The 16,402-nt window shown below is 44.8% G+C and overlaps 1 protein-coding gene across 5 annotated transcripts; it reads right to left on the bottom strand.

The window, feature by feature from the left end:
• Positions 1–7,400: 7,400 nt before the first annotated feature.
• PRR18 (proline rich 18) lies at positions 7,401–16,286 on the bottom strand. 5 transcript variants are annotated; one of them, XM_050314641.1, is made up of 3 exons: positions 9,440–16,286; positions 8,485–8,585; positions 7,401–8,267 (listed from the first exon to the last, which is right to left on the bottom strand). In XM_050314641.1, the coding sequence occupies exon 1, from the start codon at positions 13,952–13,954 to the stop codon at positions 13,154–13,156; it is 801 nt and encodes a 266-aa protein (XP_050170598.1). In that variant the 5' UTR covers positions 13,955–16,286; the 3' UTR covers positions 7,401–8,267; positions 8,485–8,585; positions 9,440–13,153. The 5 variants fall into 5 exon arrangements, with proteins under 5 accessions (XP_050170598.1, XP_050170596.1, XP_050170597.1 ...); XM_050314639.1 differs by having other exon boundaries at positions 8,485–16,286; XM_050314640.1 differs by having other exon boundaries at positions 7,401–8,585.
• Positions 16,287–16,402: the final 116 nt, after the last annotated feature.

Below are 16,402 nucleotides of genomic sequence, written 5' to 3'. Positions count from 1 at the left end.
AAGATTTATGAGAGAGAAATGGAACCGTGCCACAGACTGAGGTATTTTGTTGTTGTGCCATGTCCCTAAGCTCCTGTCTACTCTTCTTCACATCAACCTTATTTTCCTATTTCCCCCTCCCCCACTCCATCGTGTAGCATCTCCCTGGTGATATCTCATTTGCCTCTTCCCACACAGAGGTTCCCAGCAGCACTATACTTAGACAACTCAGTAAGCTTCCTAGAGCTGAGCTCGAAGCTTTATTCTACAGAGAACGTACAAAACAGACATATACATAAGCTTAGATGAAGAGGTATTGTTGTGAGTCAGTGGCTCTTCACCTCTTCCCTACCAACACAGGTGTGAAGTTTATTTCTGGACCAACATCAAAGGGGCTTGAAGATAGCACAGCAAAGGTGCAGAAATCTAAACAAAGAAGTAATTAAACTACCATAAGAAAACTTTCTGGAACAAGACAGTCCAAGACTCCTTTTAAGCTCATGCAACTCTCCACCTGCAAAGCTGAAGACTTTGTATGCAGTATACGTTTTACTGTTGAGATTCCATACCTCCTGCAGCACCAGTCATTCAGCCTCGAGATGGGTGAAGAATCAATCAACAAGTGGTTGTTGAAAGAAGAGGAAACAACATAAGGAATACAAGACTGGCCTTACACAAGGGTGAGTTACAGTGTGCAGCATCCTGGCAATTACACAAGGACAAGCAGAAAAAGTATTCAGCAGATGAAAAATCAAATACATATGTTGGCATATCGATCCTTTATGTGAGCCAGATCTTAGCCCAAATGAACACAACTGCTGAGAAGTCACTGTAAATGTACTGTTAAATCCAAGTTCAAATCTGCCTGTTTGTGTGCTAATGTTCTTAACTGGTCATTCATGTGTTGGATTAATTGCTGGCAGTACATAAGATACCATACTGAACCCCAACATAAACCAACACTGCCTTGTGTCAACATTTCTTCATCTTTCTGTTAGATGATACATTGTCTACTTTTTCTAAAGAATTTAAACAAATAACCACAGAAAGTACACATTATAGTCCTATCTTCATTACATTATCTTTTTCCCCAAACAGAAAGATTTTTGTTGTGCAAAAGCACCTGCATCACAACACATAGAAATTAAGACAAGGGCCTGAATCCACTGCAGTCAAAAGAGGGATACACTCACAGTGAGGCAACACTTGGCATTACCCCATCTAGGTGTTAGGTATTGCAGCTCACAGACTAGCATTCACAAGTCCAAGCCAGACATCAAACTCTGACAAAGCCCAGGGCTAAAGGGCTGAAGATTTGCCCTCTCACAGGAGCATTAACTTTTTTTCATACCCTGGCTGCAGAGATGGGGAAGAAAAATCCCTAAAGTAACAAAGAAGTGTCCAAGAAAATGTTTCTCAAATCTACACTCAGATGTTGCACTAAACATTATTGTAATGAGTTAGCTATCGACTTAGACATCTATAGGAGCTGGGCTCCCTCACAAGCAGAAACATTTCACTGTCATCTCTCTGATGGTGCAAACTGTCCTAAAAAATGGCACACTTTGAGTAACAGACCAGTAGTGGTCACCGCACTCACTTCCTCTGCATGGAACAGTTCACATCCACATTCCCTCACCTTCCAGGAAAGCAACATAACAACCAGGCTATTGACTACATTGAGGAAGAATATTTAAACTTCTCTGAGACTATTAGACAAGGCAAAGAGGACACATATGAAGCAATAACTCTTCCCTAAGACCAGGACATGAACCAGGTAGAGAGGAATCCTGCACTTCATTTGTTCCTAAAACTATCAATTTTTCTTTTAATTACAGTAATCTGAAAGAAACAGTAACCCACAGATAAATTTTCTCTCTTCCAAATCTTTGTTTCCTGCCTCCTCATGAACAACAGTTTCCCACGCACACAAAGCTGCCCTTGAAATCCTAAGGGCTGATTTTGAAACCGGAGCTCCACAAGTCAGATAGGACACAGTTTCACAGGAAAAAAAAAAAAAAAAAAAGTATTTATTACTCATAGACAAGCAATAAAAATACAATTCAGGCAAGTGTTCAAACTGTGGAAAGAGACCAAGTTACACGATCCTTATTTGTTCCCTTCCACGCAGACTCCCTGGCAGATGAAATACAAGAAAGCCCCCATTAGTACGCTCAGAACTTGAAAGTTTGGATTTGCCAGCCTTTTACCAGGCAACACAGTCAATATGAACCAGAACATGTCAACATGCAGCCCAACAGGCTGCATAATTAGGCAGGTTCTGGCATTTTCCACCGGCCAGTGCAGGGAGCTGTTGTAAAATCCATCACCGGAAGGCATAAAAACTCCCAGATACACAACTAGGCTGCACCTGGAAACCCAAATTCTAAGCATGTAAGTGATGTAGAGATCACTTATAAAAAGGCTATATGAGCACATAAATAAAGGGGGATGGTTGAACTACTTCATACCTAACTTCAGTGCGCTTGACTCCACAACCGTGGTGTGCATGTGTATCTGACTGCCCAGGGTGCCCTTTTCAAAGAGGAGAAAGTGAAGGCCACCCTACCTCCTGCCTTCTCAAAGAAATGACACCTCATGTACCACCTAACCTGCTCCAGCAGCTGCCAGCACACGTAGGATTGCCTGGGTGCCAGCACAGAGCTGAGGGAAGAAAGTGGTTCTGCCTGTGGAGCCAGTTTGTCACCTGCTACCTAAGTCAGTCACAGAAGGAGTTGGGGTATCCATTTACTTTGGCATTTCACAGGGATTTTCCAGCACTCTCAGCTCAGTCTCCATTTCTGCAATTTCCTACCCCCTGATCTCAGAAGGCAGCCGTGGCTGATAGTCAGGTTCTGCTCCATGCTTCAAGCTCTCATTTTAAACAAGCTTCAGACTGAAAAAGCCTTCAGAAAAGAAAAAAAAACAAAAACAAAACCACACCAGATCAACATTTTGCAATTTAATAAGGCCTTTAAGAGTGTGTGCAGAGTAACAAATTTCATTGTTAATCCATCATTTGATCAAATCCAGAAAAGTTAAAAAAGGCAGGGGGGAAGCTGCTATTGGACATAGAAATGCGACAAGTTAAATATCTAATTCTTACTATAAAGCATAGAGAAGTTACAGTAGTAACAGTATTTACACTAGTAATAGTACACTGAAATGGGTGCACTTTTTTATCCTTCCCAATTTTTTCCTGTGAGCAATTAAGCTATTCGTTTTTCCACTGAAATGTCAAAGATATACATACTTACCTGATGCACACACCTGGAACAGAATTTAATCCCCTCTGGAGGTGGTTTAATGGTTAAAATATAGCACCAGGATCTAGGTGACATCATGCAGTTCTAAAAACACAAGATACCTTACCCACTTATACTATAATCTGGATTAGAGGCCAGCCAGTCAATGCTGCAGTGCAAATATTTGGCAATAGCCACAGCCAACGGCCATGCCAGAAATGTATTAAGCAGAAGAAAAGAGAGCTGCTTGTCTCATGTAATTTTTATGTCAAAATATATTATCCGTGACTGCACATCACACCTCAGCATTGCTTTGTGTGGAAGATAAAATGCTCTGATTTACAGCATTATAAATGTTTGCTAAATGCCTTACTTGTCCTGTCTTCTTTCAAAGTGGCACTTTATTATTAGCTTACAGAGTGTGCTAAGTAAGGCAGGTAATTTTTTCCTGATTCCTTATTGACCCCTTAAAAAATATGTATTTTAGTAATATTCCTTTGAATAAGAAGAGTGTCTGCTTTACCTCAGCATTCAGTGATGAACAGCCACATTCAGCTCCTTGTTACTATGGCAATATTACGTAGGAGGTCCAGAAACAGACTGAAGCTTTTATCATCTCCCTTTGTACTCAGGATAACCTCTCCCCCTTTATTTTTGAACAAAACAGCCACAAAGAGGGATGGTGAATCATTCAGAGAATCAAAATAAAGGTTATTTTATTAACTTTGTTGTTATATTAACTGAGGATGAATTACAGGTCTATAAATGGGATATAAACACCAAACACCTTAAGATATGTTCTTGTAAACTGTTTTCTTTCTTTTCATGATGAAATAGAAAACAAAAAAAAAGGAAAAAAAAGAAAGGAGCCTTAGTGACCCGCTCTGCTTGCTTCTCAAGCAAAACTGAACCCCTTTGCTGTCCAGCAGTATGCAGACAATGGTGCGAGCAAGGATCACTCACACAACTTGCTATTACCCCTGTAAACAACTAAACCAGTCAATGTAGGCACATTTGTGACCATCAGGTGTGATGAAATCCTGCTTTTTATGTGACCCCATCCAAGAGGCATGGAAATAAGCTCCTGTGTGACTACTAACACCACCTCTTCTCTATTCATGTGCTTCTAACTAGCAATGGTTTAAGCCCCCCCACTCCCACCCCCCCTAAAGAGGAAAAAATAGGGTGCAGAGTGAACTCTTCAGGTGGTCAGTGCTGACCTGCTGGGCACAGTCAAGATTTATAGCAAAACATCTCATTTGCATCTATTGACTCAGCCCCTTGTGGAAGCTCTCCCTAGTTGTATCAGTCAAAGCAAACCAGATGAGCAAAGGTTTCCAGCTCACAGGATTTGATGGTTTGGGAAGCAGGCATGCTAAGCAGCTCAGCCAGCTGAGCCAAGCAGGTCCTGCCACAGCTGGGGATCAGCCAGTGGTGGCACAGCTGTCTGCAACCAGTTTCCTGAGCTCCTTCTGCTCTGCTTGAAATCTGTATTCATCCACTAGAGGTTAGAGATACATTTACTACCTTCAAATTTCTTTTGAAATTAATCATTCTGAAGTTAAGAAAAAGAAAATAAAATCACAGAACATTTTTCCTCCCTCCTCCCACCAAAAAAAAAGGAAAAAAAAATCAACCTTTCAGACTCAGGAAAGGTGTGTTTTAGGATTTCTAACTTGATTCACTACAGTTCTCCAGCTGCTCATTCTGATGAGAGCACCATTTGGCAGGTGAATTTTGTAGTCCATGGTTCTACTTACTCTTCAGTACTGCCCTAGATAACCCATGTTCTTAGTCCTTTGCCTGCCCCTAGTCTGCAGTTTTGACAGCTGCACATTCTCAATGTATGTTCCTCTGGCTTTCATCATCTTTTAAATAACTTGCCAGTGGAGGCAGAGATTTCTCATTAACAGATTCAAGCCTATAGGTCATTGGCTTACTTTTTCAGAAATTTCATTAAATCTTTAGAAGTAACTGGCATTTTTCAAACAATCCACAAATTGCAGCATTTTTTAAATCTCAAATAGCAGAGAGAACCACTATAGAGACATATATTCCATAAGAACTCCAAAAAAAAGAAAAAAAATACAATCCCAACAATGAACTGTCAGTATGACAAGGTTAGCAATAAGCACATGAATGCCCTATCCTGCGCAGTAAACTTTCCCAAATATGCCAGGAAGCAAAAACCAGTCCAAAAAGCATTGTAAGCATCAATATGAATTAAATATTTGCTATTTCACAGTAATTTCCCCCTGCAATATTGCCAGTTTTCAGTTAAAGATATCACAGTGATCATTAATAGTGTCTGGGTCAGACTATTTCCCATTTTGAGAAAATCTTTTTGTAATCTCACTGGGAAAAATTAAATGAGATTGAAAGCAATAGATTAGTATTTTCCATGTATGTGTAATTTAAAAGAATCACATCCTAATGACATCTTGTGCATTACCCCACACATACACCTGCCAAGACATATTATTTTCTACCTTAAAATGACCTGCATGAAGTCTTCGTACAACATTTTTCTCAAAGTTAAAAGCAGCTCAGGGACTACCTATTAATTGAAAAACATCCAGTCTCCATAGAACATATGGTTGAATACAGTGAGCAGTACAAAATATCTTCTTAACAAGTACTTAACACCAGGGCATCATAGTGGTCTTTTTTAATAATGTTTGTGCAGAGTGTTTGGGCCTGTCTCGAGAAGAGATTTCAGGCATTGCAAACTGATGTGGAGAAGGCGTGTGAACGTGTAGGACAACCCACCTGGTAAGAGGCATGAAATTCACTCTCAGGATCTGTTCAGTAGTTCACGTGGTGATAAAATGACACATAGTCCCACACAACAGTGTCACAGAAACATTTATTCAACTGTTGACTCTTTTTCTCTTTGCTTTGAAACTTTGCACTGCAGGGGTGAGGGAAAGAAGGGGAGACCGGTTTCGCTCATTATGAGGAATGAGATGAGAAGCTATAACAGTGGTTGCTGCAGAAGGGAAAAAAAGGGGAGGACTATATTATATGAACATCTACTAAAATGGCTGGATCTCTTTAAAGATCTTCACATACTAGGCACTAAGCAAATAAAATGTTTTCAAAGAACATAGCCATAATTACCAAACGCATTATGTTAAAGCAAAAACAACAACAACATCAACAAAATACAAACAAAAAGGAGAGAGAAAAGTAAAGCCGCAGCTTCTTACTGAGAACTATTAACTCTTTCCCGGGCCAGGCCAGCACAAGGGGAGCAGGGGCAATGGGGCCCCACAGAGGGACGGCCCCCACTCTGTCCCCTCTGGCACTCCCGGGAGGTTCCCGTGGTTCCCCATCCCGGGGGAGAGGCATGGCCCCAGCCAAGGACACCTCTCGCCTCGGGACACCCCCACCATGCAGCTCCACCTCCACCCCGCAGTTTTTTCCTTGCCAATTGCTCTCAGGTGCTTCACTCATCGAGAGCCTTTTCTGCAGAATTTTGCTTTTACTTCTTCCTACTTCTATCCTAGTCCTAAATAGCCTCTGATAGGTTTTAATCTAAAGCACTGAGAGTTTGGTTGCTTAGTGCTGTTCCCACTCGGGTTTTGCTATTCAGAAAATTCCCTGGCAAAGCAAATGCTGTGAATCATTTCCTAGCTCCTCACTGTGTGACTACCTGCCCGGCTGTTGGGACCATGCTGGTTGGTGAAACTCTGGCAGACAAGAGAATGTTTAGGGGAAAAAAAAAAAAGATTCAGAATACCAGAATTTGCTACAGTATGCTCTCTCCTGTGCTATTTGCTAAGAAGGTAATAGCTTCTGTGCTAATTTATTTTTATGCTTAATTAGGAACTTTTTTGTCTTTTCATTCAAAGCTCAGCTCTGACCAACACCCAAGTGTGATGGTGACAGAAAAGATAATGGAAGTATTACACTCCTTTCAGTCAGAGTGCTGAGAGATGAACATCTGTTGACCCTCACTGAACAAAAAGTAAAACTAATTCCGGGAGAAGAAATAATTCTTACAGTTTTTATTACACCTAGCACTTCCACCCAAAACGTGGGCCCTTACAATAAGAATGACCTAATATCACTGTCATGATTTAAGCCCAGCTGGCAACTAAGCACCATGCAGCCACTCACTCACCACCTCCCCACCCCCAGCCGTGGAATAGAAGGGACAATCAAAAGTAAAGCTTGTAGGTTAAGAAAAGTTTAATAGTTGAAACAAAGTAAAATATAATAGCAATGATAATTAATAAAACAAAACCACAAACCAAAGAAATGATACACAGTATAATTGCTCATCACCTGCTGACTAGTGCTAGACCCTAAACCCAGATCAGCCCCCATTCTGGGTAGCTCCCACAGTTTATATACTGGGCATGATGTTCTATAGTATGAAATACCCTTCTGGCCTGTCCTGGTCACCTGTCCTGGTTATGTTCTCTCCCAGTTTTCATTTTGTGTACCTCCTCACTGGCAGAGCACGAAACATAAAGAGGTCTTGACTTAAGATGAAAAGGACTTAGCAAAAAACATCAGTGTGTTATCAACATTATTCTCATGCTGAATCCAAAACACAGCACCGTACTGAGAAGAAATCAATTCTATCTCAAACGAAACCAGGACAGTCATTAACTCAAGACAACTGACTGCAAAACACAGGCTGCATGTTTTTCATATCTTCCATTTTATGGGGGTTGGGAGGGAAAGGAACGAAGAAACCTTTAAGCCATCCCAGAACTCTCAGGCCCTCACCGTACATTGCAAGGAAGGGAAAAAATGGATTTTAAATAATGTCCTTCCAAAAATAACCTTTAACAACTCTTTTGATAAAATTAAAAGAGGCTAAAAGACCTTATTTGATTGTCTATGCACTCATCTTACTGTTATCACTGGGAAACAGCTTCTTTCTCTGGAAGTAGCTCCTAACCCATACCACATCCATCTGCTTGCTTGGTCCTGAAGCTGGGTGAGATCCAGACCAGAGCCCATCAGCTGAGCAGTCCTGTTGCAGGCATTCATTCAGTCAGTCATGTTCAGTCATGTTTTCCCTATATTCTGAAGTAACAAGAGCAGCCATAAATAACAAACTACCAGCACTATTTCAAGAGACTATTACTTCAGGTTTTCCTCCCTGGCAAGGGAAAGAAACATTCACATCTTTCTTGGAGACCAGGAAGTGAACTGCAGTAGGGTTTGTTAGGATAGTTACTTGGCATCCTTTGGGCTCACCTCCTTACAGTGGTGTCAGCTGGGGGCTTGCACATCACTGTACCTGGTCATTGCAAAGCAGTGATTTCTCTTCCAGGAAGTGCCAAAGCCAAACCTTCTCAAAAGCTCTTCTCTTTACAAAACCACCACCTAAAAGAGGCTTTTCTTAAGAGAGAAAACAGAATGTGCCTTTACGTACCTCACAAAAACAACCCACAAAACCAAAGAAAGAGCCCCCCAATTGTAAGGACAGTTGCTGGTCAACACAAACACCACCCCACTAGTCCTCTCAGGACAGCAGCCCACAAACTGATGCTCCCATCCAGCTGTGTGTCAGATCCCTTAGGCACAGCTGGGAAGGGCAGGTGGAGATGTCTGTCAAGAGCTCAGTGAATACCACTTGCATGAGCTTTACAAGCGTTCTGGTGAGGAAAAACGCAAAAAACCACAAAAGCTGGGCAACACAATGCTCTCCCCCCAGCTTTGAGATGAAAGATGGTACTAACTGTCAGTGGAGTGGGAAAGCTGAGATTTGGGCTAGAACCCAAGAACAAACTCAGTGATGCTTATGGCTGGGGCTGTTTGGTTAGGGAAACGTGGGCTTCCTCTGTTTACTCAGGCTTGCCAAGAAACAGCAGTAAGTCCAACACTATTTATTAGCTACCTTGAAAGAAAAAAAAAAAAAAAGAGACTCAGAGTATGTGTTGGTTGGGTGTTTTTTTCCACTGTAAATCATACTGATGTGTTTGGAGGAAGAAGCTATCTACCCTGAAGCAATTATTGATTATTTTAAGCATCCATGGTACCAGCTGCTCCTAACTCTCCTTCAGCAGCTAAAAGGGTTATGAATGGGAGGCTTAGGCTAAGGCACTTTGGAGATGGCTAATACACTGCAAAAGGCAAATGTAGTGACTTCCAGGCTGCTTGTTGGTTCTTGTGGTAAAATCAAATCTATGCCATCTGAGAAGTATTCCTAAACATGCCTGATTTTTTCACCGATATAGAAGAAGGGTTCTTACCTTATCATATTTACACTGGAGCAGCTCCAGAGGCTGAGAACTGGGGGGAAGCAGCAGTGGCCTTATTGTCCAGGGAAAGCCCTCTCACCTTAGTTGAGCACATGTGACAAGGAGAAATGCTGTTTCACAGCATCCCACTTGAATTTTCCAGTCATGCCAATAGCAATCTCTCCTGAACCCATGTCTCAGATGGAGGGAGGCTCAGGCTGACTGGGGACCAGTGGGATGGAAAGTTTTGGTTCTCAACAGTTCAGAAGGCTCTTTCTCTTTCATCTAGGAAAGGAACAGTCGATTAGTTCATTATATGATGCCTATTCCCATATAATTAAATAATAGATCTTAGATAGCAGTAGCGATGCTGCACTAAGACAAATGCAATGATTTATTTCAGTGTTTTCACCACTGTCTGAATTTCCACTGGCATTTTGGTCTTTTGAAGCCTGCCACTGAGCTCAAATGTCCATTGTGACACATACTAATGACTTAAATAGTTTTATTATGTTTAATTTATCTACAGTTTTTAGATATTAGAACCCAACAGTTTTCTTTTTAACTGAAAAAGTACTGAGAGGTAAGCTGTGTGCAAAATTAACAGAAGTTACTATTAGTATGAAGGGAGTATCTTCCTCTGTTTCCTCTAATATTGCTTATAAGATTTATGGGCATTTCAGCTGAAAGTATTCAGAACACTAGGGGCATCATTTATCATTCAAAGAGAACAGAAAGGGAGCAAATAAAGAAAACAATAAATCTTAATGTTACCATTTGGTAAAGGAGGTAGTATTACAGTCAGTCAGTAGTTATATGACTTCAGAAAATCCAGTGGCTCTTAACATCCGGCCCAAAATCAGGACTGCATAACCTTATGTCAGGATGAGCTCATCTCAGTCCCACTTCCAGTTACCATGCACAGTGACCTAACACAGAAGATCCTAGCTGCATGACCTCTGGGCAGCAGTGCTCTAATCAATTCTTCAGGGGAAAAAAAAGGTAATTCCCAAGTTCTCAAATTCTTCTTTCTAATATACTTTGAGCAGGTTCCTCCTTTGTCAGACTTGGCCGTCTTCTTCAATTTCACACTCCCTCAGCTCATGCTGTATTTGTTGCTGCTGTGCATTCAAATTTATTGATTTTTTTGCCACACTTCAGGCTCTGAACAAAGCAGCTTTCAGCCTCACAAGCTTTAACATACTTCAGCCCATAATGAATGAATCACTTTTTGCTGCAATTGGAGATACTGATTATAGCTGATAAGAAACCATAGAGCACTTATAAGGAACAACGTTAGGAGTCCAGGATGCTCATTTGTAAACTTGCATTTCCAAAAGAGACACAAAAGGAAAATGCAGCTATAGCTCAACTACTACCATTTTCCTTATTGTTAGAAGATGGAAAAACAACAATAAAAAATTAGTCTACATCAATCCATCATATATTAAATTTGGCAAGAAATTTGCAATTGTTGAGGCATATTTGCTTGAAGATGTTACTGAAAATTGATAATTACAGCAGAATTACATGCAAACTCAGCTAAAGGCATATGAAGATGCATGTATTTCATAAGCTATCACTACAAATGAATCTTTGCATTTGTGTAAATGAAATAGAATTAGACTCTGTAAATTCTCATGCCCCTTGCTTTCTTCTGCAGCCTACGAGCATAGCTATTTCACACGTCTTACAGTGGTTCATCACTTTTTCAATGGCAGTATCAATGCTGTGACCAACACGTCTGTCCTTGAACAGGCAGCAGTCACGAGCACTGAGGCCATGCTGCTGAGAACACAGCTGCGCTGGGCAGGGCACGTCTCCAGGATGCAGGACTACCGCCTCCCTAAGATCGTGCTCTATGGGGAACTTGCCACTGGCTGCCGCAAGAGAGGAGCCCTGAAGAGGTGATACAAGGACTGCCTGAAACAATCCCTCAGCCTTGGCCATATTGATCACCACCATTGGTCTACCCTGGCCTCCAATCGGGAGGCCTGGAGACACACCATCTATAATGCTGCTGCTGCTTTTGAGAACACATGCAGGATCACTCTCGAGGAGAAAAGACAACGCAGAAAGAATCGCGTCTCATCGATACCACCTGGGGAGTCTTTCTGCTGTACCTTCTGCAACCGGACTTGTCTATCTTGCACTGGCCTTTTTAACCATCAGCGCACTTGGTGCAAGCGTGGGTAGAGCCCTTCTCAAACCTTCGTTTGCGAAGCCTAGCCATGGAATGGAATCAATGCATCTAATAAATAAATATTTTCTCAAAGCATGTAATTCCTGAAATTTCAGGTTAAAAAAATGGAAAAAAGTGCTTGAACAAACCAAAATGTAGCACACTGCTACATAGTGCAACTAATATATAGAAAGGTTTATCTTCTATGATTTAATAGAACAGTCAACACAAATGTCATTTGGTGTAAACAACTGGCATCTAAGTGAAATGTATAATGCCCAATTTGTGGCACTGATCTTTGTTTTACTCTGCTAAGAGTAATTCAATTTAACGGGTTCCTAAATGCTCAAACATTCATTTACAAAACATTTATAGAATCACAGTAAATGTTTAGGTCTGACTGTTGTTCTGAGAAGCCGGGTAACAATATGAGATCGGCAGTAGGTGGCCGAGACAACTGTCAGCCCATTCAAGATTTACCTTTCCTTTTCTGACGGTAATTTTTGAATCTCTCGCTGGCCCTCCTCACCTCTCCCAACACACAGAGCTCTGAACACGAAGTACGGTCACAGCCCGGAGCAGGGAAGGCTGCGGTGGGCCCTGGCAATGTGAGGCCGGGGGACGCTGACAAAGGATGCTGCTGCTGCGCTCCCTCCCTCCTTCCCTCCTCCTCCACCTCGTAAATTGGCAGCAGCTCGAAAGGTCGGATGTGTCTGAATTACTGTCTGGGAAATCGCGCTGAACACACACAGACCCAGCCGCTCCCCTCCCGTTGCCCGGCGCAGACGCGGCCCCGGGCGCAGACGACCTGATCAGCCTCTGCCCACTCCACGGCCGCCTGCACTGCGCCCTCCTCCTCCTCTTGTCCATGCGAGGGATGCTCCCCGCTGGCGCGGTGGCCGCCCCCGCCACCATCTGCCCCCAGCAGGGACGGGCTCGCCCCCACCTGCTCGATATCTCGCCTGTGCCGCACCGTCTCCTCCGCCACAGCGTCTTCTTTAGAGCCGAGTTGGCGGCAACTGAATCAACAAGCAAACCTGGGTTTCAACGGTATCAGGCTCTTCCCACGGTGGTCGGCCCGCCATCCTTACCTTGAGGACATCGAGACAGCGAACACGCGCTGGTGGACACCGCCAGACTGGGGACGCGAAGCTAGCAAGGCGCAAAGGCTACCGCAACACAGGAGTCATTTATTCAAATAAATAAAAATGAACTTTTATGTACAAATATACAAAACCATTACGCACATCTTATAAAGTACTCTTAAAGTAAGTCTTAAAAAAACCCCAAGGGTGGAGACAGGACGCCCAGAGCCAGCTGCCCTCCCTCCGAGCACCGGCCGTCGCCGCTCCTTTGTCCCTCGCCCCAGCGGCGGCGCCGCCCCCCCGATCGGCTCCAGTCCGGGGGCTCCGCGAACGGCCCCACGGCGGAACCCGCGGCGCCGACGGCACGACAAAGGCTATGATGACGGCTGCAGACAGCGGCCCCACCTCTCGATCCGGAGGCCCCTCCGCGCCGCTCTCCCGGCCCCGGTCCCGGGCGGCTCAGAGGGTGCCGAGGTGCGGCAGCGTCTCCAGCCGTTCGGGGTGGTCGCGGCCGACCGCGTTCTCCACGCCGCGCAGCCACTCCGTGCATTTCCGCACCAGCCCCTCGTCTGCTGCCGCCCCCGCCTCCTCCTCCTCCTCGTACTCCTCGTCGTCGTAGCGGTGCTGGTCGTTGAGCAGCGAAACCTTCAGCAGGGCGCGCAGGTCGCCGCCGCCGCGCCGGGCCAGGGTCGCTCTGCCGCCGGGCGCAGGGGTGATCTGCCCCCGCTGCCGCTCCAGGCTGCGGCGCTGCAGCACTCGGATCGCCTCCGGGGGCAGGCTGAGAGAGAAGCGCCCCGCCGCCTCCCCCGGCCCCCCGCCGAGGCTCTCACAGGAGCGGCTGCCCGCCCCCGGGCGCCCCCGCACCTGCGGCGGGGCGGGCTGGGGCCGCGCTCCCCGCTCAGCCGGCACCCTCCGCGGCGGCGGCCGCTGTAGGGACGAGCAGGGCCAGGAGCTGGAGAGGGGGCCCGGCCGCTCCGGGGGCGCTCCCCGCGCCTTCCTCGGCGCCTTCTCCTCCGCGGGCCGCGGCGCTGCCTTCTTGGGAGCCGAGGCGGCCGCCGGCGGCTTCTTGGGCTGCGGCCGGGCGGCAGCGGAGGAGGCCGTGGGGGCCGGCAGGAGAGGCGGCAGGGTGGCGGTGCGGCCGGGAGCTCCCTCTGGCTCATCGCTGCGGGCCCAGGGAGCCGTGGGGCGCGCTCCGGGCAGGGCGGCGCCTCTCCCCGCGGGCGGGCAGGGACCCGCGGCGCGCCGGGGCTGCAGCCCCATGGCCACAGGCGGACAAGGAGCCCCGACCGCCGGCGTTAGATGCGAGCTCGATCCGCACCGACAGCCGCCGTGGCTTTTCCCTCTCGATAACCCGCCCCCCTTCCCGCCCTTCGCCCGCCCCGGGAACACCCTTCCCCGGCGCGGGGTGGGCGTGCGGGCTGGGATCGGGGTAGTGCCGGCACTGTCCGTTCCTCCTGGACGAGCCTCATTAGCTCGCTGCGGGTGCTACTTCTCCCGATCCTCTTCCGCCCGGCCCACAGCAGAGTCGAAGGTAAAGAACAGTACGGTGGGGCTCACGCACGCCCCGAGGGCAAACAGGCTTCAAATTCTTCCCAGAGTCCTCAGGCGCCCAAATGTGAAAGGGCAGTATTTTAATGTCACATTACACTAACACCCTCTTCAAAACTTTAATGATATTTTGAGCTCCTTGATTACTTGAATTACCGTGAATAAGATTAGGCAGACTAGACAAGAGTGCACTCACACTCAGACCTCTTGCAGACTTGCTACTACACCAAATTCCAATGCACAACCACCTTTAAGGACAAGAGCTGCTCTGCTTACTCAGGAAGAGCATAGTCCGGACGTGTTTCTTCCTAGCCTCACTGCCATCTGTGACTGAGACAAAGTGCATAGTTCAACACTGCTGTTGGGGTGGTTTCTTGGTTTGGTTTTGTTGTGGGTTTTGGTTCTTGGCTTTTTTTGTTTGGTTGGTTTTGTTTTTTGTTTGGTTTTTTGTTTTGTTTTGTGTTTTGTTGGTTGGGGGTTTTTTTTCTGATGGACAAGGCAGCAATTTCCTTTCAAGTCCTACTCAACAACAGAAGTTTGTAGAGGTTTCATGGGACAGTAGTAAGTAAACATGTTTCCTATCAATCCAAGATTACTACCACTCCAAAATTTAGCCAAAGTAGTCATGGCATATCAGTTCTACAGCACTTACTTCAAAGTACTATTTTACATAGCATACCAAAACTTTATCAAAAGACAGGCAAAACATATGCAGTCCACTGAGACAGAGATCTTCACACCTATGGTTCCACACTATCATAAAGGGTATTATACTACGAGGATTCATCAGCTGTGAGCTTTTGGAATACTCACTAAAGAAAGACAGGATGTGGAGGAGCAAAAAATATAGACAAAACAATACAGTATATGTGCTCTGTATGCAGATGGAGGACGTAAATCCTTACATTTTCAGGAGAGAAAACAAGTAAGAGCACATAATGTAACATTAAAGTGCATATAAGGGCCTACCAGTACATGGAACTTTTGGACCTCAGCTCTTGAACCCTTTCTCTCCTGGTGATCTAAGTGTTAACTGAGCAGCGTTAACTTCATTATTTACCATAGTGCATAAATAAATAAGAAAAAAATCAGAAAAACCAATACCATTCTAATTAAAACTTACAGTGATTAATTGTGTACCATCAGAACTGATGGATTATGGGCAAAACAAGCTCTGGAGCAACTGAAAGCCCAGTGCTGAAGCACTGACTGACTAGTGGGAAGGGATCCCCTTGATGTCAGCTGTGATCAGTGGCAGCAAGAGAGGAAGACGCAGTGATGGCCATAACCTGGATTACATCCATCACCACCTATGCATGTTCTACTTCAATGCAAATTGATAACTACAAGGAACTCAAAGTTCTCTCAAGGGTCCTCCAGCACCGAAGTGCTGGGGTGAGCAAAGCTGGAGCACGTCACTACACCACACAGTTACTAGCAAGCCCAAGAGCCTGCTGCAGGGCCAGGACTACCCAGGCCCCCATTACCAGCAGGAAGGATGCCTTACAGCAATTTGTTGTTTTAATCGGTTAAAAGGTGTTCCTTGGTTGGCAGTTTAGATGCAAAATAATGCAATCACCCTGTATACAGTTTCCCCAAAAGATGTTGCTATGTTTTGCAACATACACCGAGATTCACAGGAATGTATTGTACTGCAATTCCTCTCTTTAGTCTGAGCCCTGAATACTAAGAAGACTGGGGTTTTCCCCTTCCTGACACTGCAGCTCATGTCTTTACAAGCCATTCCTTCTTCTGTATTTGTGGATTAACAGAAAAATGTAATTCCAAAACAACAGGTTTTGAACACATGAATCAAGCATATCTATCCTGTGCAAAAGAATCTCTGCAATATATTATCAACCATTACAGATTTAACTTTGCTCCAGAATAACTAAATAGCTCTTTCTTTAAAAAATTTAGAAATGAGAACCTCTTACTGAAGCCAGGCAAAGTATTAAAGTATTTCATTTCAATCTGTTACCAGTTTAAGTCAGGATGAACAGTTTTTCTAAATACCAAAAACAAAGAAGCTTTAAAGTCACGTCTGCAAATTTAATAACCAAATTTGGATAGTCATGCACATATCCCCCTTTTTCTACTTTCATAGTTAAAGTGTAATGCTGAAATTTTCAGCCTCTGTAGCCGATTCCTAAAGAAAAT

Source organism: Myiozetetes cayanensis, unplaced genomic scaffold, assembly GCF_022539395.1.
Source record: "Myiozetetes cayanensis isolate MyiCay16 unplaced genomic scaffold, myiCay2020 scf2-11, whole genome shotgun sequence".
Classification (NCBI taxonomy): domain Eukaryota; kingdom Metazoa; phylum Chordata; class Aves; order Passeriformes; family Tyrannidae; genus Myiozetetes; species Myiozetetes cayanensis.
The sequence above is the reverse complement of the archived record's forward strand: the minus strand, read 5'-3'. Positions and strand labels throughout refer to the sequence as shown.